Below are 25,248 nucleotides of genomic sequence, written 5' to 3' on the forward strand. Positions count from 1 at the left end.
AGATATTTTAATTTCCAGCTTTTATTAGAGTCTTTTGCTGTGGACTCATGACTGTAAAATTCTGTTCTTACAGGTTTCCGTAAAACTGTGGAATTGTGGCATTCACAGGGCATTAAGAATTTTCAAAATATATTCTTTAAAGATTTGTACTGTTTTTAAGTCACATGGCTGCTGATTGTAAAAAAGGACCAATGTGCATTTTTGCATGGGTGATAAGAGGGAAATATTTAATTTTTCAAGCTTTAGGCATTATACCGTGAAATGAGACTCCTTTTCACATGATGGCTAATCCAGTCATAATAGCTGGCAATTTTTGTATACACACCAGGGTGACCAGCCTCCCCACAGTTCTCACCCCAACTCACAACACCCCAGAGATACGCCACATTTTCTGCGTCAAAACAGACCAAAGGTCCTCCTGAATCGCCTTTGCAACTGTCTGTGGAGCCATCGTAAGTACCTGAAGCAAAAGAAGAAATAAAAGGCAAAAAATAAGTTCATATACACTCTAGCACACAAAACAGAGCTCAGGAGTTTTTTCAGGTCCTTGCCACTTCCTGGCAGATGTTTGCCTAATGATCACCAGAAAGGGGGCTCCTGACTTCTTTGGTCTCTTATTTCTCCTTTCTTTGTAAGTGCAGGGCCTCTCTTTACATTTGTGGCTGGCCAAAATTATTCTAATTTGCTCTGATGTCAGTGATGTGGGTCTTGTTTTACCCTGTGCAGTAGAGAATCCAGCCATATGGCCTATTATACCATTAAAAGTAGCTCATAAAAAGTGACCAAAAACAGAAGGTAAAAGGTAGAAAGATTTATAGGCTGATTCCTACGGCAGTGAAGCTATCATGCTATGTTTATGCCTATGTGCCTGCATTTGGCATCCCCTCTACCCAGTAATTTCTTGGCCAGTTTCATCTGTACACAGCTGTACAGCGAGGCAGAGGGCCTCAAAATTTTCTCTACCAGCTTTATGAAAATAGGTCAAAAGCATGTGGATGCTGGGATGGGAGGGAGAGCAACTGTCTGTAAGTGCTCTTATTGCAAGGTCTTGGTCATAACGTGGACTAAATAGCAGCCCTGAGGCACAAGTGCGTAGGATCCTGAATTCTTCATAAGTCTCAATGTTCACAGAACTACTTATTTGCAATACAGCTCCTGAAAAACTGAATTAAGAGTGAAGGATGTGATCTAAACAGAAATACTGTTGCAGACCTAGAATATGATTTATGCTTTATCTTATATCAGTAAAAGTTTATTAATTTCTAACACCCTTACTACAATTTTCTGCTGTGTTGATTGACCTAGTATGAAGGAGACCGTACTATGCATGAGTCTCCAAGTTTTAAAAACATAACCTCTTTCTTCAGTCCCTACATTACTGAGGAAGAGTTTTGTGAACTCTTCGGAGCTGGAATTACTAATCCTGGAAAACAGGATTTCATTGCTTTTGTTCAATTTAATTAATACTTGCTTGTGTAACTAACTCCTGGGGATACTAGCCCTTAATTCCCGAGTTTGTATTTGCATCAGGGAGCAGAACCTAACTCCAGATACCCCTTTTATGATGTTTTCCTATATGATACTGCCTTTGTTCCTTTCTGGTAAAGTATGATCACTTGAAATAACTTGAAGATCAAGGAGATAAGTTATGGAACTTGCACAGTAGACAAACCTAGTATCTTACAGATCTCATGCTGAATTTATCACAAATTAGAATCATAGAATCATAGAATAGTTAGGGCTGGAAAGGACCTTAAGATCATCTAGTTCCACTCCCCCTGCCATGGGCAAGGAGACCTCACACTAAACCGTGACACCCAAGGCTGTGTCCAACCTGGCCTTGAACACCACCAGGATTGGAGCATTCACAGCTTCCTTGGGCAGCCCATTACAGTGCCCTCACCACTCCTACAGTAAAGAACTTCTTCCTTATATCCAGTCTAAACTTTTGCTGTTTAAGTTTTAACCCTTTACCCCTTGTCCTATCACTACAGTCCCTAGTGAAGAGTCCCTCTCCAGCATCTTTATAGGTCCCTTTCAGATACTGGAAGGCTGCTATGAGGTCTCCACGCAGCCTTCTCTTCTCCAGGCTGAACAGCCCCAACTTTCTCAGCCTATCTTCATACAGGAGGTGCTCCAGTCCCCTGATCATCCTTGGGGCCCTCCTCTGGACTTGTTCCAACAGTTCCACATCCTTTTTATGTTGAGGACAGCAGAACTGCACACAATACTCCAGTCAGGTCTCACGAGAGCATAATAAAGGGGCAGGACCACCTCCTTCGACCTGCTGGCCACACTCCTTTTGATGCAGCCCAGGATACGGTTGGCTTTCTGGGCTGCAAGCACACACTGAAGCTGGCTTATGTGAAGTTTCTCATCGATCAGCACCCCCAAGTCCTTCTCCACAGGGCTGCTCTAAACCTCTTCTTTGCCCAACCTGTAGCTGTGCCTGGGATTGCCCCGACTCAGGTGTAGGACTTTGCACTTGGCATGGTTAAACTTCATCAGCCCATTTTTACCAGCCATCAACCCAAAATTATTTGGCTTTTCTAATTATTTTACTGTCAAGACAATATTGATATAAACTACTTTTTAATTTAAAGAACACCTGAAACTATTTGTTCTGTAAGTTCAATACTCATTGGTCTTCTAGTCATGTATTTGGCAATATTTTTTGTTACTTGAGAAGCAAAAAAGTGTATTCAAAGTCCTTATTTTAGTAGTAGGAGTGACAACCAGTTTCCTGGCCAGACTAATCCTAGTTTGAAAAGTTAATCATATTTTTCCTGAGTTGTAGTGTGGTAGTAGCAAATGTCTAAGTAGATGAATAGTCACATTCTAGGTAGTGGGACTACTAATGTGCTCTAAGACAGACATTTGCTTAAATATGTTGCTGATTCAGAATCAAATATAGTAAAGGTAGGAAGTTCAGTGGGTTGCAAAGTGCTTGATTATTTAGAAAACATAACTTGAACTGCATGTGAAAATCTGTCCTCATAGAAACTTGGCATCTTGTCTTATTAACTCTGATCATGAAGCAGATATATATATGGTGGATGCCTCTAGACTCCAGTAGCTAGCATTTGGCTAATGGTGATAATGTGGCAATTGGTTTATTGGCTTTCCCAAGTCTAAAAGATTCCCAGCCTGTATGTCTGGCCTTATAAAAAGTGGGTTTGATGCTAAAGACATTATAGGAAGAAAACTGATGCTTACCTGCACATGCCATTTGTTTAAAAAACCGTCCTGGGTACAATTCGGAGCAATTATGAAATAAATTAACGTAGCCCCACTTGAGGATATATTGCTTTGTATAACCTAGAAAAAAATAAACTTTTGTATATTAAAAATGGTATGTACATATTTGACACTTCTAATATCATAAATTGAAAGTTATATATTTACTAATCTACAGAATATAATCTTCTGTATTATAAACCAGAGACCTTAAACTGCCAGTAATGCTTACCCCATGCAGTACATTGTTCATAAAAGCAGAGTGGTTTAATTGCAGTGTTAAATACAGTACTTCCCTTTTGTGACATTTTTGCCCTTTCCCTTGCCTTGCCTTCCTCATTTTTTTCCCTCTGTTTTCCATATCAAGGTTTTCAGACACTGAGAAATGGGTATATTACTTTATATGAAATGGAGATGTGGCTCTGATCATCTTTGTTACCTTTTATTTTTTTTTCCAATTCTGTTCTGTCTTTTTGAGATGAGATATTGGGAACAGATATTGGAAATACATGTACCCACAAGGTTAAGGAGACTCTCTGTTTTGCTCTCTGCCTGTTTGCTAGTAAATCCCAACTTTGCATTTGCTTTATAGACTGCTACTGAGTATGGACAGGAAAAACCCCACAAGATGTGTTAGCTCCAATGCCTGGCTGTAATCAATGAAATACAAAACAAATGCTTCCCAAATCTTGGAAAGTGGGATTACATTTGGCTTACCTGTCTCTGTGCAGCCTTCTCTGGACTAATCTCAAACACAACTGAGACAAGATGTGCTGAGTTGCCTAACTGTTGGCTGCAGCTCAGATCATCTTGGGCAGGGGACGGAGGACAGGCTGTGACTATGGCTCACTGTGGGCTACTAACCGCACTTGTTAAATATCATTACCAGGTTCCCATAGCTGATATAAATCCTAGATTGGCAAAAGGAACATGTCTTATTGTCTGGGTAGTTTCCAACCAGGGGTGTGCTCCAGACTGATTTACTAAGCAGCTGAAGCAGCAGCAGAGGAGGCGGTACAAAAAGAGAACCAACAGTGATAGCTAGATGCTGAACCACAGACCATGTTTTCTGTACTCAGTCTCTTTTGAGTACTTTGTGCATAACTACTCTCCAGCCTTTTTTAAAATGAAAGCTTACCACAGTCAGAAAGCTCATGATACAAACAATACATTCTTTCAGTAAGCACCAAAGTAAATAATACCTTTCTCTAGTCCCCATCCAGAAACCTTGCATCTGTCACCAGTCTTGAACATATGCTCTGACCAGGGGATACATGCAGGTGTGCTGTAATCCAAGGAGCATTCTCCTTTCACAGAACCTCTCAGCTCCAGCAAAGCAATGTCATTTTCATAAGTTGATGCATTATAATTTTCATGGATTATCAGTCGGTTTAGTCTTAAAGTATCTGTCTCTCTGTCATACAATATTGTATCCAGCAGTCCGACCCAGACACGGTACAGATGAACTCGATTTGCCCTCGAAGAAAACAGTGAAATAAAGGATGTTTTGGTACTTCACACAAGCACTGTACCTTTCAACTAGCTGTGAACTTTTGCATTTTATCAAATTTTCTCTAGTATAAAAATAATGGAAATGCAAAGCAGATGATGCTAACTGCTGAGCACTGCAGCTAGTACAGAACAAACTATTAAAGGCCAGGCATTGTGTTTAGTGCTGTGACAGGAAACACGTGTTTATGCCTTTCTGATTTCAAGTGAAAGAAGAGTGAGCAGATGTGGATGGGCTACTGGGATGGGCAAATCTTCCCTGCCTCTTCTTGCTTGTTCTGTGGCGTATGTGACCCCAGGGGCAGTCTCAGGGAACAGAACCTGGACTTCTCCAAGGCAGAGATGGGAAGAAAATATCTCCCTTTCAGCCAAAGTGGATATGGTGAACCTTTTCTGCCTGCTTACTATCTGACTGAAGAATGCTGTGTCTCTTCAAACTCATTGTTGCATTTTCGTCTTTCTATTCACTGCCAAAATATTCTACTTTTTCTGAATTTTCCCCATCATTAATGCATTTTAAATTGTTTAGGCAAAAAAGTAAAGAGGTAGCTAAGAAAGGGAACAATAGCTAGATCAATCTTTCAGACTTGCAAGAAGAAAATAATTTCCCAGTTTGTTGTTTTTACCTGACACAGTGTGCAGCAGTCAGAACCCAACAGCCACCAATATAAACCCCTCCACAGTACACTGTTGCACCTTCATTGCTAGTATCTTTAATAGCCACTTGCCAAGGGAATTCACCCTATTCAAACAACAAACACCCAAATAATGAGAAATCATAATAATTGTACTACTTTTAGTGCATAAAGAGAAACATATTTCTTGGTATCATCTCATCTCCTTGGCTATATCAAATTGTACATAAAACATCTGCTGTGTAGAATTGTAAATCAAGCTCCATCAGAGATAAAGAGTAAATATTCTAAAATGCAATAATTTTATTCAATCTTCTGACTGTGTGGTGCCTCCTTCTATCGAGGTTTTTGTTGTGACGCTCCTTATAGCCACAGAAACAGATGCAGAATCTGACCTGGTATGATCAAGTGTAGCATTTTTGACTGTGTTCTGTTTCAAAGGTGCAGATTTCCCATCTCATCAGAATTCTTATTTCTAGCTATAGTATTAAGTATTTTGCTGAATCATTTTCAGTGTGTACTTGTAATGCTCGATTTTGCAACCCCATGCTTTATACATTGTGCCTCTCTTTCCTTCAGTGCAATGCCACTACTGCTGCAAAGCATGAAATTACTGTAGCAGCTGACTTATTTCTGTAAATTTTAACAGAAGAACAATAATGCCTATTTAAATTGATGATGAATGAATTAATAGATGGTAATATTATTTTTTACCTTTCTTGCAGTCTCTCCACCTATAATTCTTTTCCGGCGTGTTAGTGTGTGATTTGTAAGACCACAGTGTACTTTGGGAAGAAGTGTCTTTATCATTTTTCTCTCTTTAACAAAAAGGAAAAATGTATCTTAGAAGTCAGGTATCCATCCTCTCTGTTTGGAGACAAGTTTATCTTGAAAAATGAGTATTGCGAATATGCCAGTAGCAGGAAAGCAAAAAATGTTGGCATTTGTTTTTGCTTTGAAAATTGCTTGTCTTAGGATCACTTATTTCTCTTCATTCCCCACTGCTGCTTGGATTCAGGAGAATAATTTTAAAGCGGTTTCCCCTAAATTTGCTGAGAGTATACTTCCACCAGTTGCCAAAACATGCAGATGTGGCTCCTCAGCCAGGATGAATTATTATGGCATTACTGAAATTAGTGGAAAGCAAGACAAATAGTAAGTCTCAGTAAATCACAAAGTCCAGATATCTGAGTGTTCTGGATCTGGCCAGATCTGGCTGGTAGCTAGAATTGCACTAAGAAGAGGGTGTGCTGTTGGTTTTGGAGGCTTAGTTACACTTACCTTCATCCATACTGTGATTTTCAGGCCTTACCTTTGCCTTGTCTTTACCTGTAGTAGAATAACAAAATACTAAAAATATTGGCAGACATTTAAATTTGTTCTGTTACTTGAATATATGTTTGTGTGACAAAATCCTGGGACATGTTTTAAATGCATAAGGGCACACCATTTCAAATGGACAGCAATAAACTCTCAGCCTACTGCTGCTGTTTCCTACCATAGATTCTTTGGCTGCCTCCCTACACCCAGCAGATACCAATTTGTAACTGCATAATATCTACTCTGCTTTGTATGCCCTAGTGAGCCCTTCTGCAAAGAAACCCTGAGAAACAGTTTGCTTTTTTTTGTGGGGGGAGGGGGAGGTTGATCTGTAAAGTAATATCCCATTCTCCACCAGGAAACAATGGAAATCCCTCCTCCTGCCTCATCAACTTTTTTGAGCTTTCTAAAGCCCAAGGGAGCATTACATAACAGGAATTATTTTTTTTTCCAATTTAGATGATGCTCCTGTATACTGTGTGCCTCTTTAACAGGGTAGGGAAGAGTATGCAACATGAGAGGTAAATTAAATGTTTCCTGAATCTGGTTTGTCAGCTTTTATTCAAACAAAATGCCCACTGAATTGAGTTCCTAAATGGAGGTTAAGGTTTGGGTCTGTTCCCATATTACTGGCTGTAATGTTTACATTTAGAGTTCACTCTACCTTTACCGATAGTGTTTACTTTTTGGCTTTAGACTTTGTCTCTTATCACAGCAAGGAAAAACATTCTAATTTCAGACCAAAACAAAATCTTCTCGACAGTGAGGGGAACAGCTGGGAAGAATCATAATGACGAACCAGTTCAATTCCTCATCTGTGAGGAAAGTATTCCTGCCTGTCTTGTCTATGCTTTCTTCACAAATACAGAATGCCAGTTTGATAGCTGGCCATATAACCAAAAGATGTAATCTGCCTTAAACCTCATAAAACATCACCTGTTTCTTCCATCTCTTCCATCCTTTAGTTTTCTTGCTATTCTTTTCTAGAAGGAATGGGAAGAAAACTACATAACCTTTTCTTCCTACTATATATAACATAACACTGGGAACACTCTTGCATGCATTTGGTTTTGCTAATCTGTTAAATTAATAATATGCATTGTGAAGTCTCTAGTTATCATTGAGCAGAATGAGAGGGAAGAAACAAAAGCATGTTTCAGAAGAAAACCTGCACAGAGAACTCGAGCTTCATCTTCTCCTGTGAGGCAGTCGATTTCTTTGTTGCAGACATTCTTATTCGGAATACAGATATCTGACCGACAGTGGAAACTGTTGTCTCTGCACTCTGTAACACAGGAGAATTACAAATGTAAATCACAGGATGAAATGACACAGCAACCTTGCATAGTTAGGGAGCTTTTTAAAATGTAGACACAATATAATATCCATGTTAGCGGGGACTTGGTTGTTCATAAATAGATCACAAAAGCAGGCTCTGTAAGTATAAACCAAAATGAATACTTGGATCTCCTCAGTTTCTAATCTTGAAGTTTTAAGGCTTCAAAAATGTGGATCTCTGTTACCAGTTCAGTTTTGTACTTCTAGATTTGGAATCACTCCTTAATGGCTTCATCCATAAAACGTGCCCACACTCAACCTCAGCCAAACGACCTCCAATTTTGGCAGCATTACTGATTATCTCAAATTAGAAATTTACGATGCTTGGATCAAATTTTCCCCTCTCAAATCAGAGCCCAAGCTGGCTTTTGGTTGAAGGAGAGAGGTTCAGGATTAGGAATCAAGAGTCCTATTTTGAAGATGCTGGATTTAATAACTTATTTCTTCTAAAATTCTTTATTTATAGTATAAACCTGAGAACCCCTTTAAATTCTTGCAATCACTTTGTATATTATCAAAAGGAAAGCAGTGCTTGGAATTTATGGCAGGGTTTTTTTAAGCTACTTTATAATCTCATGTCGATCTACTATTTAAGGTTATATTCTTTCATAAAAAATAAGATAGCTCTCTAAAAGTAACCCTCTGTCCTCATATGATCTGAAGACCATTCATCTTAGTTGAAATTCTTCTTTTGCTCTCAGGAAACATTGTTTTCAGCCCATACAGCTGAAACAGCAGTATTTGGGTCAAGTGGAATCTGAATAAATGTTCTCTAAATATATGAAGCCACAGGTAGTTTGTTTCGGGTTGGGTTTTGTTTGCTTGTTTGTGTTTTTTTTCCTAAAATGGCTGTGACTGGGTTTCCATGACTATTGAATTGAATTTACTGACCATTGTAAAACTACAAAATTAAGGTTTTTTAGGAACAGTGATGGGATTTGTAACCACATTACTGTTTGGCACCCAAACCCCAACTGCTGAAAGTATTTCTTCTGCATTCAAGTCATGGTAGATCCATTCCATGTTTCTAATTAAAATTGTTACAGCTGGAATTGCAGATGCTGAAAGAATAACTGCTCATGAACAAGCAATGTGACAGGAACTGTTCACAGATATTCTGTGGATAAACTTGCATTAATAAAGTTAAGAGATACCTTACTTTGCTTTAAAGATAGTTCATTGGGAAAACAGTGTCTTTGTTTAATTACTGTTGATTTTTCCCAGCTAAAAATACATTTTCATTCTAACACAACTCATTTTTTGTATTAATGTTTAACAAATCTCCTAAAAAAATCTCATTGTATTTTCTCATCCTCCAAGGAAATCTAGATTTCTCAGAGATCACTTGCTTGCTTCAAAAAAGTACATCATGCCTATGTTTTTTCACCTATGTATACATAAATTATGGTTTGATTGCTTTAATGTAGTGACCTAATGGAAAAAAGACTTTAGCTGTTACATCACTGTAAAAATTCTTTTGGAGTGGTTTTCTGCTCAAATGATTTTTGAAACACCTGAGAAAGGAAATTATTACCTCTGCAGCACAGTTCATCACTTAGGTCTCCACAGTCATTGATTCCATCACAGGTTTTGTCCAGAGAAATGCACTTCTTGTTGACGCAATGAAACTCACCATCTGAACAAGCTGTGCAGCACAATGAAAATGAAGTTAGTGTGGACATGTCTGTAGCTTCATAATTGCCCAGGGAAATATTCTGCTTGCTCATTTTGTTGTATCAGCAGTTTGCCTTATCAACAGTAGGCATTCTGGGGCCCAGTAATGTAAATAGGAATCTTTTTTTATTGTGTTAATTGCTGTCTCATGAAGTGTTCAATGTGACCACTTATCTTCCTCCTCCAATATGCAGTTGCCTGGCAAAAGGGAACTTCCTTTCTTCTAGACAAGGATTAAACCAGAAATGATTGGTTCAAACCCACTTTAAATGATTCAAGTTATTAAGATGATGGATGTTCCCCCTTTAGAAGGAAGTCATTAAGAGTCCTGAACTCCTGCCTTTGTGGCACAAGATAAAACCTGAGGCGATTCGTAGCTCTCCTTACCAGCAGCATCTCAGGCTCATGCCTGATAAGTGCCAAAGAAAGCCCACTACAGAGAATAGAAAGCTGTCAGAAGTCAAGCCAAGGACTTGATCCCCCTTGTACCAGTGAGAAACCGGGAGTCCTGAAACTCCCCAGAAGACCGAGCCATTCCACTGCAGTTATGTTTGTCTGGCTCCAGTGCTACTAGTGTCCTAATTGTTCTTCTTCATAGACAAAGTAGCAAGTAGGAGTCACCCAGGAGAGGTAAGGCTTTTGGGATACAATATGCCTTGGTATCCTTACAGGACTGTAGGAACAAACAGAACCATGGATGAAATATATTTACTTTGGGGAAATAGCTGTAAAAATATTTCAGGAACAATAGTGATTTTCCAAACTTATAAGCTCAAAATCATCTTCACACAAGGCAGCCTCAATTGTCTTAAAGTCTGCAAAAGGATGATTTAAAAAAAAAAAAAAATCAAAGGGTTTCAGTGCAGGTTTGTTGTGGTTGAGAGTTCAGCAAACTAGGTCCTAGCTATTTAAATTTAAAATGTAAGAACTCCAAATAAATGTAAAACTAAAAAAACTACCAACCTCTGAGATTTTCATGGCACTGGAGGCTAACCAATCCCTCATTACTATCTCTTGATTTCACCTCTGTGTGACATTCAGCAAGACTTGTTTCTAGGCCCCTGCAAGTTATCTGAAGACAGTGCAATGAATTTAAAGCAGATTCTGTGATGCTGGAATTGGCTTGGTAATATTCAGCACCTCTGTGAAGATATAAGCAATAATAACAAATTACATCATTTCACAATGGATTGTCCACTGCACATACTGAGGAAGCTCAGGCCACTGCAAGGCTGGGATTAATATATTTCATCTCCTTTGTTTTTATGTGACTGGTATCTTCCTAATAGTGTTCATGTCCCCTACCTTAAAAAAGTATGTACTGAGTAAATAAGTAACTAGAGAGAATTACAATGGGCTGAATGCTCGTCTCAGGATAAACCCTTCTCTGCTATCTAAAGAGATACTGATCAGGACTAGGAAATACTTGCTTCTCATTTACAGGGGACAATGAAGGCACTGCAATACCATTTGTAGTCTTCAGGTACGGTTGGAGAGGCAGCCCTACTTCACCATGTTAAATTAGTGCAAAAATATTATGTACAACATACAGTTGACTATGAGGAGATGAAAGTGCAACCAATCAGTGTGGTTGCACGAAAACCAACAGACTGTGTGTGGCTTCAGCCACCCCTGAGGACAAAGCAAGCAATGGCAATGGCAGCAAGGGGTGAATGAAAAAATTGTGTTTTGATTCTCGTGAGTCTGGCTGGTGCAAGTGGCAAAGCAGAGCTGTACCCTGGTGTCAGCCAGCATAAAAAACTTTTCTATGCACACAGATCCTTACTCAGAGCTATTTGGGGATGGTCCATCTGCACACTTCCCATTACACAGACCTGAGAGGAAACCTTTGCATTGGTCTTCTGCTTTATTTAAAAATAAAACTATGGTCTGTATTGTTGTAATGGAACACAGGAATATGTGTTTTGTATTTCACTCTCAGGTCTCAATTTAAGAAGTTTTACCAGCTAATACATTGTTCATGAGTTTTCTGCCTTAACTGTTGGCTGGCTGTGCCTGGCACTTATGTAAGCATCACTACTTTTTCAGATCCCTTATAGTTATCCAGAGATAAATTCCCCCAACTTACAATTCAAAGCCAAGGTGTTTGCAAGCCACATTTGCTTCATTCATAGTCCACTCACTATCACATACAAAAAAGTCATTCTTTTGATTCACAGGCTTTACTCGAAGCAAAGTTGAATCTCCATGGCCCAAAGAAATTGAAAATGTTTCTAAAAAAAAGAAATAAAAAAACAAAAGAGAAATAAAAAAATCCCCAAATAAACTCATATGATGTAGATGTCTGTACTGGAAAGACAGCCCAGAAACAAACCAGGACTAATTTGCATTGGTAACCAGTTTCATATGGAGGGTAGATTGGGAGTCAGAAGTTTCAGGTATTATTCTGAGGACTGACTTTGTGGCTTTGAGCCTGCCACTTTTTCAAAGGGTACCAGTTTCAGGACAAATGATGGTAACAGCTCCTACCACGTAAGAGTACCTGGAGGTCTACTGAGGAAAGGTTGCATCTTAGTATAATGACTTTCATTAGAGGCCTTTTGATAACCATTAACACTTCAAGTAAGATGGCCAGAACCTCCTTCTGTTACCTGTGTAGCAAAACTTCCATGTTACAGTGGAAGCTAAGCTACTTAGCTTCATTTAGTGAAGCCATACAGAGAGCACACCAGGAACACACAAACGCTCTCCAATCTTTTCAGTGGAATATGCAGAATAAGGTTTTGTCACCCTGAGGGCAGTGGGCTGAGCTGTTGCTTCTGTGGGGAAGGGGAGTGATAGTACCAGGGCAGAGAACAAGCAGGAGAACCCTGGGCTGGGCTTGCTGCTCCTGCTGTGTTCAGTGGCCTGGAGGCTGGAGGACAGGTAGGAACAGCGACAGCTACTGCTAAGAGCCCACCTGCCTATTTAGCAGGAGCTGTTTCTCCCTGCACTTAGGAGTTTGATCTGACACAGCAGCCTGGTGCAGCCGAAAAAGCAGGTGAGAACAGTTGCTTGTCACTGCACAAACTATGATTGGGTTGCAGGGCAATAGCTTTCTATTTCTATGAAATCCACAGCATGAAGATGATAGAGGTGTATACAGCTTGTCTTCTCTCCATGCACTCTCCCATACATTTCAATAGCTTGACTCCATTCTTTGGACTCTAGCTCCTTTGAGGTCTGTCCCTCTCCAAGACACCCTCTCTGCTAATGTTCTCAGCAGGCCTCCTGCTGGGCCTCCCACTATACTCAGCATCCTGTTTGGAAACCTACGAGCTCTGTGTCTGTTTCTTCCCTTTCTACCTGATGATTTGAGCGATCTACCAGCAGCAGCATGACCTGGGCCTTGTCAAATGTTATTAACAATGTCAAGCACATTTTTATGAAAATCAACAGGTATTGCCCATTTTCAATGACTCCTCTTTTTATATTTCATGTTCTTACTACGGCAAGGAAAGCATATCCTTGGCCATGGATGACTGACTGGCAAGGTTTGGGAAAGGAGGTATCAATACCTTCAGATGTGCATCTTCCCTTGTGCAGAAACTTTGCTTCGGGACGTTGACACTCGTAGCTCTTTAGCTGACAGTAAGTGGAGAAGTACTTTCCATTGGTAGAACAAACTGAAGAGCCGTTCTTTGGGCACTGGTAGGGAAGCTTACAAAGGCACTTTCCCTCCACACATCGTTCCCATGGGTGACAAAACACTTTCTCACAGGACTTGTGTGTGTATTGGTTGCTTAAGCATTCTCTTATGAGGTATGTGTCTTGCTCAGCTGGATGGGCAGGCTCAGCCTGCTGAGGCTGGTTTTCTTCAGCAGTAGAAGCTGCATTCTGTAAGGCACAAAATATTAATGAAAAAAGGAGTAAGATTAGGAACTGCAGAGTTCTGCAGATCCCTTTACTGACCTCAACAAAGTGTTCATGCGTTAGCCTTTTCCTCTCTTACAAGCACAAAGGTGCTAAAAACCATTCATACTGTATTTCCTTGTCTTCAGCCACGTAAACTTCCTCTGTTTCTCTGAACTTTTTTCTTCATTTTGGATGATTCACATGGTGTGATCTTCACTCCTACAGCTCTCTCACAAATGTTGTATTCTTTGCAATTCAAACATCAGTTGAAGTGAACAGCAGGCTATAAATATTTTTAAGTCAGTGGTTTATACCACAGCAATGGGATTGTAACCAAATCAAAATAGAAGGGGACTTAAAACCCACAATAATAAAAAAATGGCAACTTTTTTTTTCTGAGAGTTTTTTGTTGGCTTGGTTGGCTTTGAGTTTAAATATCACCTGTAAATAGTTTTATTTTAAAACTAAGTAGTTTACTTAGAAGCAAGTCCAGAAATCTAAAATTAATTACTTGTTTCACTGTGTGACTGATGAAGCAAAAAGTATTTTAAAGGAATTTGAAAATTAAGTGCCTTTCCTTATTAGCTGTTTTCCTGTATCTGGCATAGCAGTGGATTTGTAATGCAATTGATGGTCATCACTGGTCTGCAAGATTCTGACCCTCTATCCAACTGTCCTAGGTGAGTGAATGCACCCACCATGGTGCAGCTCTCTGGTGACTTCATTACTGGCTGGCTGCTTTTGCTCACTCAGATCTATGGATAGGAAGAATGTTGAAACATGAAAAATATATATGGATGAACTTTGTATAAAAAAGGGAGAGAAAGTTAGTCCTGAAATGTGATGTATCAGCTTTGACTGTGTCAACTGAATCAACAGAGCTGAAGTTTAAAGTTCTGAAGAAATCCTGGCCATAGTAAAGTCAGTGGGGATGTTGTTGGGGCAGAATTTAATCCAACAAAACCCCTTTCAATGGTTGTATAATCTTACTAAATTCTTCCTGTTTTTCTCAGGTCAGTAGAATCCAAACTGTGAGCCAGATCTGGCTTGGCATAACTCCCATTTGTGCAACTCATTTCTACTGAATAGGAACAAAAGGTGCTGATTTTTATCTAAGGATTTCTCTAAAAGATGTGGGTCATGCTGAACGCTTGGCCCAGGTGGGCTTTCTGGGATGCTTTGCCAGAAGCGGTTATGCAGTGAACCTCCACACAGTACAATGCTGCCATGTTAGGAGACTAATCTCATTTCTCAAAAAACGGAGGACAGGGAAAATTGCAGCACTATCCTGGGGTTAACCATGTTTGCAAATTGGGTTTAGGATAGGATCATGATTCAAATCTCTTCCAGAAGCCTGTTATCATAAACCCCAGACAGAATAAATACATGAAAGAGAAATCACAAACTTCAAACATTCAAGCTAGGTTATAAGAAATCTATAAAAACCAAACACTATGAAAGGAAACAAAAAACAACCTAACTGGTTTTGCTTTGTAAATTGCTTTTTAATGTTTTTTAATAATAATAATAATAATAATAATAATAATTACTGCAACCAAAGAAAACAAATTCTTACCTCTGATCCACAAAAACAAAAGAGAGACAAGAAAAGCAAGAAAACTGGGACCATTTGCATGATGAAATTTGATCTTTGTAGGCAAATTCCTCTGGTCTGGATTCTTTTGAATGTCAGTTGTTAGATTAATGTTTAATTTTTAACCATTAGTAAAATATTTTAAAGTGTGTTTAGAAACAAAGGACAGGAGCCTCGACTATTAACTGATAAATCTGATCTCTCCAAAAGGATCCTGCTGTAGTTTAACTGCTTTTACTGTAAGTGCAGACGGGATAACAAAAGTAAAGTCCTTCAAGTAAATGATTAAAAGGAAGCACACACATTTCCTTTCTTTTGCCTAGGAGACTGATCAAATCATCATGCTGATTCTCCTGATTGTAGACATTCCTCTTTGCCAGATTCTACTCTGCTCTTGTGAGACCCCACCTGCAGTACTGTGTTGAGCTTGCGTTGGGTCCCCAACACACGAGGGATATGGAGCTTCTGGAGCGAGTCGACGCTACGAAGGTGATCTGAGGGCTGGAACACCACTCCTATGACGACGGCCTGACAGAGTTTGGCTTGTTCAGCCTAGAGGAGAAAAGGTAGCTCTGGGGAGACCTTGTACCAGCATTCCAGTACCTGAAGAAATCTGGAGAGGGACTTTTTACAAGGGCATGTAGTGAATGGCTTTAAACTGAAAGAGGGCAGATATTAAGAAGAAATTCTTCCCTGTGAGGATGGTGAGACATAAACACGTTACCCAGAGAAGCTGTGGCTGCCCCATCCCTGGCAGTGTTCAAGGCCAGGCTGGACAGGCTTTGAGGAACCTGGTCTAGTGGAAGGTGTCTCTGCCCATAGCAGGGAGGTTGGAACTAGTTTTAAGGTCCCTTCCAACCCAAACCATTCTGTGATTATTGTAAAAGATGTGTTTTTTATATAGGAGAGAGATGTTTTCATCTATGTGGAAACACATCCATGTAATACTGACAAACTCATGCGATAAGGTCATATTACACGATCCATGTCGGGAATTTTCAAGTACTGGACAAACACCTGAAGTACTCTTCTTACACTCGGTTTCCAGGACACTGTGGTTAAAGCCAGCAGGACCGAAGTCTCCTCCCATGTCCCTGCATAGCCAGCAGGGGCTCACAGGCAGCGGCTCTCGCTCGTCCGCCCCGGCGGGCTTTGATAAACGCCGTGCAAGAGCCGAGCCTCCACAGGCCTCCCGCCTGAATCCACCCCACTGCGAAGCGGCTCTGAGCACCCTGGATATGGGGAATCCCCACCCGCGAGCGGAACCGGACGCACACCCCCCCGGCCGAGCCAGACTCCCCCCACAGCCACAGCGGCCCCTGCTCGCGACGATGGCCTACTTTGCCTACTTTATTGCGACAGTGTCGCTCAGCGAGGCAGCTTCACTTACGGCAGGCAGCCTCGTTTACGGTGGTGTGGGTAGTGTTCCGGCGGTGGTGCGCGGTATTAGAGGAAGTGGCGGGGCTGGCGCGCACGTGGAGGTACTGCATGAGCGGGGGGAAAGCGGGGAGAAGCCACACGGGACAAAGCCGTTAACGGCTGGTGGGCTTTCCTCAGCCCCTCTCGTGCCCCGCAGCACTAAGGGGCGGGCTGCGTCGCACTGCGGGCGGGGGTCCCTTCACCATGTTCCCGCATAGGCATTCCAGTATGCAGGCCGCAGGAGGTGCCCTGCGGGCCCGTGAGGTGCTGTGGGTGCATGTCGTTACCGTAGAATTGTAGAATGGTTTGGGTTAGGACCTTAAAATCATCTAATTCCACCCTCACCCCCCACCCCCAGTTATGGGGAGGGACACCTTCCACAAGACTAGGTTGTTCCAAGTCCCGTCCAGCCTGGCCTTGAGCATTGCCAGGGGTTGTACTGCTGCGCCTCTGGGCTGGGCCTGGAAAGCTGCTGTCTCCTCCAGGGGCTGTGGCCTGTCGCGTTCACCCCTCGGCCACTCAATCCCTGTATGATTGAAAAGCACGCTGTCACTGCTGGTCAGTTTTTAGCGGTAGGCATTGCATTTTAAGCTTGGTGTAGGCTAGGGTTTTCATGCGCCTGACTGTTTTTGTTGAGGACTGAAAGGTCTAACGATTACATTAACAAACAGGCTCAGGAGACTTAATTTGTACAGTAAAACACAGTTGAAGTATTTTTTATCTCTTATTTTTGTCACAATTTAGGAGGTAGTAGAGAATGTCTTTTCGTGGAAGAGGAGGTGGAGGAGGAAGAGGAGGCGGCTTCAATCGAGGAGGAGGAGGTGGTGGTGGTGACAGAGGTGGCTTTAATCGTGGTGGACGAGGTGGCTTTGGACGGGGAGGTGGACGAGGAGGCTTCAACAGAGGCGGATTTGACCAGGGGCCTCCGGAAAGTGTAGTTTGTAAGTTACATTGAAAGGCTGTGTTTACGTACTTCAGAATGACTGCTCCAGATCTTTAGCTTGCTTGTTCTTTATTTCAGTACTGGGAGAGTTCATGCATCCCTGTGAAGACGACATTGTTTGTAAATGTAAAACAGAAGAAAACAAGGTGCCTTATTTCAACGCTCCCGTGTATCTGGATAATAAGCAACAGATTGGCAAAGTGGATGAAATCTTTGGACAGCTGAGGGATTTTGTATCCTTCAAAAAAATGTGTGATGTACAATATTTTGTTTTAAAAGGCTGCTTGGTTGTAGGATTTAAAAATAGTTGAAGGCTTGGCTACCAGTTAGATGTGAACAGTCACAAGTCTAGCTGCAACTGTTGGTGTCAGTAGGTGCCTTATGCACATTAGGTGCCTATCATAAAGCTTTTTCAGTATGATAGAGTACCTTATATCAGTCACAACCAGTACTGGCAGATGTCTTTTGGATCCATTGTGGTTCAGGGTGTTTCTTATGTGACTACCAACTTTTCTTCTGTATCTTACCTATAACAGAGTTGGACCAAGGGACTGGGGTTGTTTTTGTGCATTAGGGGACCTTGCTCATGCTCCAGTTTACTACTTAATTATAAAGTTGAGTTTGTGCTAGGGTGTTTTATTGCTCATTGTCCAGTTTCTTACTTAAACTGCTAATAAAGGTGGGCTTGTGCTGAGATGTCCTCTTGCAAAGCTGGCTTGTTGAGATAGAGTCACTGGGTCTACCCAGTTGTCATTGCTAGATTGACAGAATTCATGACATAAGTGGGACAGTGGGATGTAACCCTGTAACGTCAGTAAGTCTTAGCCTGTGTTCGGTGAGTATCAGTAACTAGGTACATGCATTTTCCTCTACCACAGTAAGTGAGAAGTAAAATATACAGGTTTAAATCACTTGCTCTCTGAATGTATTAATTTGCAGATTTACTTTTTGTATCAAAATTATGTGGATTTCAGATACTTGTTTTCTTTCTACAGTAACATATTATGAAAATGCGTTACTCAATTTTGCAGTAACTTCTTGCTGCTCCATTTAATCTTGAGTTTTAAGTAAGAAGAGTTGGCCAGCAGCTCTTTTGATCCTAGGAACTGCATACCAAAGTCTTTGGGTGCTGGAGTGCTAAAAGGGCTTCATACAAGAATGCACATGGGGTTCCAGAGTGTCTGTCACCTCACTGGGATGAGGCTGGGCATATGGTTGCTCTGGCAGGCCTTGCTGGCTCTTATTTTTCCACAGCCTGGCAGTCATCCCACCCAGCAGCAGCACTAGCAGAGCTCCTGCAGCATGAGCCTTGAGGTCACCCTGGGTTGTTCCTTGCTATACAAATTTGCTTCTTTACAATTCTGTTTTTATGTGCTCTTTGCACTGGATGTGTTCCTTACGCTTTAATCATGGAAAATAAAAATGGTTTTACCAGAAAATACTGTTTTTGTGACTGTGAAAAGATTCTCAGAAAAATTAAAGGTGTTTTCTCCTTAATTGTAATTTTTCATTTGCAGTGGTGACGTTTAGCTTTATTTATAAAATACTAATTTAGAGAATGTTTGAATGTGCCAATCAAAATAACAAATTTTTTTTTTTTCCCCTGTTACATTCCTTAAAGAAACTAACAGTATTTTTCAGTGAAACTGTCGGAGAATATGAAAGCCTCTTCATTTAAAAAAATGCAAAAGGTTAGCCAATCTCAATAACGGAATGCTATTGTATGTCAGGTGGAAAAATCTACTCTGTTGCAAGATAATGAAAGCTTTATGAAGCTTTTATTAACAGCTAGTTCTATGTAAACATTAATTTCTTCTTCTTTCTCACTTTTCTATCTGCCGTGTTGTTTCTTCTCCCTGCCCTGCAAAAAAACAAAGATGTTACAAATGAAACTTATGTAAATATCATCTATATTTTAGTAACTTTATAACACTGTGATTCATTTCTTGTGTTCTTTCTTTATTTGACTGTTTGCAGAGGAAAGTTTGACATAAAAAGTTAAGACCAAATTGTGGATATTTGTAAAGGGAGATATTAATGTGCTCTTTAGTATTTGTATTTTCAAAGTCTAAGTGAACTGTCTTCCTACAGTTTTACATTGACCCAGCAAAGCTACTACCGCTTCAGAGGTTTTTGCCAAGGCCACCTGGAGAAAAAAGTGCTCCCAGAGGAGGTGGTAGAGGAGGACGTGGTGGTGGACGTGGAGGAGGAAGAGGTGGTGGCAGAGGTAAGATCTCAAGAATGGAAGCTGCAGAATGTTGTGGGTTTTTTGTTTTGGGGTGGGTTGTTTGAGTTTCTTTTGGGTTTTTTACCTTTTTATTGGGGGGGTGGTGTAAAGCTGCAGTTGAATACTTGAATATCAACAGTAGTATTGCAAAGAAAAATGTTATGCATATTCTTGTTTAACTCAATGGAAGAGACATTGATGCCCTTCCAATGGCAAGACCTAGGTTTCTGTAGCTAAATAACAGCTCCAAAGCATAGGGGGGAGAGTTATGCTGATACGAAACAAAGACAGAAAGCGTGGCTGCTGAGCAAACTTGCGCTTAAAGGCTGTAGATAATAAACACTTGAAACTGTAAGCAAAATCTGTATTTGTAGTATGTTCTAGTTTTGACAAATACTTGAAATGCATTGTTTGAGAGAGATGTGAATGACCTGGTAGATTTCATTCTTCTTTGCTTTTTGGAGATTATTTGCCATGTGCTCCTTGATTAAAGCTGAAGTTAATTTTTTCTAACATCACAGTGTTCTGCATCTTCTCACTACTCTGCCCCTTTGCAGCAAGGCACAAGTATCTCAAGGTTGTTTTGGTTTTGTTTGTTTATTTTAATATTCTGTTGAGTTTTAGTTAATAATTATTAATGAATAGTTGTGATTATTTATTTTCTCTTATGAAAGAAAAGTTTTGTTAGTGTCTGGAGTATTTTGAACATGGTATACCAGATATTAAACAATACTTAAAATGCTGCAGATGGTCCCTAGGAGAGACAAAGTACCAGTAGTTGACCTGGTAACTGTCCAGCAATTGACTGTTTTTTCTTGTTGTTGTGCTTTTCCTTTCAGAAGATGTGAATAAAATAAGTTGTTATGCTTAACAAAGAATTTATATGCTCTTCAAAGTATAATTTCTTTCCTATGTCTAGGAGGATTTGGAGGAGGAAGAGGAGGAGGAAGAGGTGGAGGAAGAGGAGGAGGAGGGTTCAGAGGAGGAAGAGGTGGAGGAGGAGGAAGAGGTGGAGGAGGATTCAGAGGAGGAAGAGGTGGTGGAGGAGGCTTTCGGGGTGAGTGTGTGTTTTTTACATTTCAGTAGTAAGAATGGCTCCTGATTTCTAAAGCTTTTAAATATTAAACAGGATGTTGAATTTTTAATCTCTTACAGATGTTTATAGTTCTATGTAAAATGTTTTTGTGCATCACAGTATCTAGTTTAAACTGAAGCACAGAATTTGATGCATTTTTGATGTGTGTATAAGACCATGTTAGTTTTTTGCATTCGAAAGGACTATGAGAGTAGGTAATGTTCTGTTATTTTATTCTGTCAACTCATTTACTGTTATGTGTATAATTTATTTGCTTTAAATGCATCTTGTCTAAGATGTGAATTGTTTGTTCTGTTTCTCTTTCCTTTTAAAACAGGAAGAGGATATTAAACATGGAACCACGAATATCTCCCCGCTGTCTTAACACATCATCTGCGTAAGTGAAGAACAAGGAAAAAACTTTCTAAAGGACCTTGAAAAAGTTCTTTTTATGAAGAACTTGAAGCTGTAAAATATCAGTTATTTTTACACTTAATGACTGTTGATCGACACTTGAGGAGAGCATAGCTCCAGGCAAAGAACTGAAGACTCTTCAGAATATACTTGGACTTTTTCAACTAAGCCAAGATTCAGTGTTGTCCTTAAACTGTTTGTTTCTGAGGAGTAACGTAGTCAATGCTTAACTTCATGTTGGAGTTTGGAGTAAACAATCAGTTGAAATGTTTTTTGAAAACACTTTACAGCTTCACTACATGCGCATTCATCAATAGGAACCTGTTACCTATGTGTGACTGATCCCTAGTTCTCGTCCTCTTTTTTTTATATTGAATATTCTGTGTTGCTCTAAGGTGGACATGCCTTCTAAGCAGCCTTTATGAACCTTTTTTACAAACTAAACTTCAGAATTTTGTGTTGTTAAAATTTGTTCATATGTAATTATGTGTAAAAGGAAAGGAAGATAGTAAAGGATATTTTGTGGATTTTTCTGTGTAAATGTCAATGAAAGCCAAACACATTAAGACATCTTCTTAAAAGTTGCTGACTAGTGAATAAGACAAGGTTTATACTGTTAAGTCACCTAATTATGTCTAATTGTATGGATATTAAAATTGCTGAGGGTTTTTAACTGGTCTCACCTCCCGCCTTAGCCTGTTTCTCCAAAGGTTTTGGTGTCCTGGCACTGCACCTCTTTGGTGCACTGAGCTTGCACAGGTCTAAGATTAGATAGCCCATCACAGGGCTCCTCTGCACACTGTGATTTTAGTTAAGCATTCCTTAAAAGAGACATGAAAAAGTCTGCACGAGTCTGGTCTCTTTAGTTGGATGCATTATGAGAACTCCTGAAAAGCTGGTAATTGTCTCTTAATGATGGAAGAGAAGAAAGTTCTTTTCTGCTCTTTTAACTTTGGAAATGAAATAATAGGAAAGTAGAACCACCTTGGATTTTATACAGAGCCAGGAGTCCATTCATACTCTCCTACCAAGCACTTCTAAAAAGGGATCTGTAGAATAATCTACATGAAGGTATTTTCAACATCTTGTGGAAAGTAGTAGATTTCAGAATTCATTGTGCTGTTACGCTTTTTAATGAATGCAGTAACAGGCAGATGAGTTATGTTAGCCTTCTGCTTAATAAAAACAACCAGGTAATTTGTCAGAACCAGGATTGGCCAGTTATTGGTCATTTTAACAAACTCGACTGTTAGTTTGAATAGTCTCTGGAACAAAACTTGATGTGAAGTAGCAAAGCAAATGTTCAAGAATTCAATGAAGTCTGAACAGATGTTGCATAAGGTAGTAGATAAAAATGTTACCAGCTTGAAAAAAACGCCGAAACACCGATTTCTGCTAGATCTGTTTTTGTGAGGTGAAACCGAAGTCTACTGTTCAACCACAGTACAATCAGGAATTGAGGGGTAGTGATTACATTCCTGGTATTGCTACAGACTTAACTTCAGGTCAGTTTAAATCAAGACCTCTGGAAATGTTTAGGCTTTTGTTGCTGTGTATGCTAGGCCTGGGTGACTTGGGCTCTGAGTTAAGGTATTGTAGACAGAATCCTATTGCATCTCTGGCATACCAACTTGCAGTTGAACAATACCAACCTGCAGTGAAGCTGGAATTGTCGCTACTTTTGTGATACTTGTTCTTGCGTCCTCTGTTGTGCTGAGGATGCTCTGCACTGATGCTTCTATAGCTAGCTGCAGGTAGCTGAAGCTGACTTAAATCTTTCCTTACTTTTCTGGCTGTGTAAGACTAACATGACACGGTGCTCAATCCTACACCCAAATTCATGTTCTGCTTTGCTATTCTCATGCTTTAGGGACATCCTTTTTCTCGCAACATCAGTAGACTACTGTCATAACTTTTAAATTGCATGGTGTGACAGCTGACTTTTCAATTGCATGAAGGTCCATCTTTCAGCCTGGGACAAGAAGTGTATGCTTCGAATCTCACAGCAGATGGAGCAGTGAGTCAGCCTAAGCTGTTGCAAGGCCAAAGCAAAGACTTTTATATCTCTCTGCAGAGGTGTTAAAGAGCAGTATCTATTGCTACTCCAGAGGGAGGATCAGACTTGCTTATAGGGAACTGGATTGCAGCCCCAGATGAGAAATGCATGAGGAGCACTATGGCATGCCCTGTGCATACAAACAATGTTGGATGGGATTAATACAAATATCCAGAAGTTTATAATCTTAGATCTTTGCAGAGGTTGTAGGACATTCAGATGGTAATGGAAAAGTGTCTATAGTGACTGGGTGTGAAATGAGCTTCCCCATAATGGGGAAGGATCATGTTTGGTTGTGGCAAGGCCCATCTAGTCTCTGGTCCCTGTTCTGCCTTGTTTTCTATGCGCCATGGCATGACCCTGTCCTCCTAATGCAAGTAGCTGCTAAGTGTAATAGATGAAAATTCAGTACTTTCAAAAAATTAAGGCATGTTTTGTGTGCAGTGGGATGCTGCAATGAACTAACTAATACAGGTTCTCAATTTTATATGACTCCTTCCCCTGTGTCTTAAAATTTTTTATTCAGTTCCTATCCAATTCTGTCGCTGTGCTCCCAGTCCTAGGAAGTGAAGTGTTTGAGTGTTATATATGTGCTGACAGATATCCTAGGCTTTTTGTGCAGAGAATAGGAATGGTGGGCTCACCAGTACCTTCAGAAATAGGTATGTTGGCAGAAATAGGAAGTTTCAAGTAGCTGTAGTGTCTAGGGGAAAAAAAGTCGCAGTGCAGTCTACTGAAGCGGATGGGGGAAGGTGTTGGTGGCAGTTTGGGCTTTCAAAGACAGTTTGGTGTTCCTTGTATTTCCCCTCACTGTCAGCCTTTGTGGCAGATGGCTGGGCCACCTAAAGAACTCCTCACCTCCCACTGCTGCAGGAGCATGAGGGGGGTTGCTGTTCTGCAATACTCTGAAGCTCAGGAAGAAGGCAAGCCTCAGAGCACCCCAGGACACAGCAATAGTGGTGTCACCTACCTGTCTTCTTGTCTGCTTGTCAGTGTCTGTGTGTGCTCACTGTTGGCAGAAGCACAGTATTCAACAACCAAATCCTGTTTTCAAAAGGCAGTTGCAAGTGAACATGTTAGCCACTGCAATATTTGACCCAGGCATAGGGTCTGACTTCCAGCTGATCTTGAAGTGACAGCTAGTTAATCACTAGGGTCAGATTGCTTAAAGGTTTTTTTGAAGACCTCGTGCCTTTTGTCCTTGCCAAACTAAAATTCTGGTTTTGTATCTTTTTCACCTAGGATCTAGATCCTGTGAAGCAGAGGGAAATACATGGAGGTGTATTGTAAAGCTTAAATTACTGCCCATGGAGAAAGCTTTAGTGCCTCTGCATTCCTATTTGGAGGGATGTTTTTAAACCATGCGTTTTCTGCAGTTGCTGGGGTAGGATGGTTCAATATAGTTCATAGAGTTGCTGTGTTACTTTGATGGAGAAATTTGATGAAGTGTGGAAAATAATTGGGATATTTTAATGTATGTCTGCAGCACTGGCTGTTGTAAACCAGAAGGGATTCTCTAGCATTGACACGGAATTATGGACATTTGCCTGAAGCCATGCTGGATAGTCAGATACATACTGGTGCAAAGTTATTTGCAATTGTACAAAGCATTGTCTTGGCAAGAAACAGTGTTGTCCTAACAAAAAGCATCGCTCCTGCGTGAAGTATGACAAGTAAAAAGCTTTATGGAGTCACGTATTTTTCAGGGTGTTTTCTTTAATCGGCTGAGAATCTCTTTAGACCCGGACTTTTCTAATCAACAGTTTAAATCTAGTAAAAGCCTCTCTCTGTGAGGAAGGAAAAAATACTTGTTTGTTTTCCACTGAGTCTGAATCATTTGCATCTGAAAACAAAATTAAAGGGAAGTTCTGCCTCATAGAGCCCTCTAGTGGTGATGTGCTTAATAAACATGGGAGGGTTTGGTTTGGGTTTTTAATGTGGTTCTCTCTGAA

The 25,248-nt window shown here is 40.4% G+C and overlaps 2 protein-coding genes across 4 annotated transcripts; one reads left to right on the forward strand and one right to left on the reverse strand.

Annotated features, from left to right (window-relative positions):
• Positions 1 to 3: 3 nt before the first annotated feature.
• On the reverse strand, positions 4 to 15,253 carry CFI (complement factor I). 2 transcript variants are annotated; one of them, XM_061355202.1, is made up of 12 exons: positions 15,145 to 15,253; positions 13,232 to 13,550; positions 11,803 to 11,947; positions 10,677 to 10,855; positions 9,574 to 9,684; positions 7,870 to 7,986; positions 6,663 to 6,731; positions 6,096 to 6,199; positions 5,373 to 5,488; positions 4,440 to 4,714; positions 3,217 to 3,318; positions 4 to 460 (listed from the first exon to the last, which is right to left on the reverse strand). In XM_061355202.1, the coding sequence occupies exons 1-12, from the start codon at positions 15,202 to 15,204 to the stop codon at positions 243 to 245; spliced, it is 1,815 nt and encodes a 604-aa protein (XP_061211186.1). In that variant the 5' UTR covers positions 15,205 to 15,253; the 3' UTR covers positions 4 to 242. The 2 variants fall into 2 exon arrangements, with proteins under 2 accessions (XP_061211186.1, XP_061211187.1); XM_061355203.1 differs by having other exon boundaries at positions 6,663 to 6,710; positions 15,145 to 15,235.
• A 1,312-nt stretch (positions 15,254 to 16,565) lies between these two features.
• GAR1 (GAR1 ribonucleoprotein) lies at positions 16,566 to 21,916 on the forward strand. Of its 2 annotated transcripts, none has more exons than XM_061355205.1 (7): positions 16,566 to 16,643; positions 17,326 to 17,522; positions 17,603 to 17,757; positions 19,156 to 19,215; positions 19,616 to 19,751; positions 20,671 to 20,808; positions 21,164 to 21,916. In XM_061355205.1, exons 2-7 carry the CDS (start codon positions 17,339 to 17,341, stop codon positions 21,175 to 21,177), a joined length of 687 nt encoding a protein of 228 aa, XP_061211189.1. In that variant the 5' UTR covers positions 16,566 to 16,643; positions 17,326 to 17,338; the 3' UTR covers positions 21,178 to 21,916. The 2 variants fall into 2 exon arrangements, with proteins under 2 accessions (XP_061211189.1, XP_061211190.1); XM_061355206.1 differs by having other exon boundaries at positions 20,683 to 20,808.
• Positions 21,917 to 25,248: the final 3,332 nt, after the last annotated feature.

Source organism: Neopsephotus bourkii, unplaced genomic scaffold, assembly GCF_033783945.1.
Source record: "Neopsephotus bourkii isolate Nb327-2 ecotype Australia unplaced genomic scaffold, CSIRO-AGI_Nbou_v1 NB_787, whole genome shotgun sequence".
Taxonomy (NCBI): Eukaryota; Metazoa; Chordata; class Aves; order Psittaciformes; family Psittacidae; genus Neopsephotus; species Neopsephotus bourkii.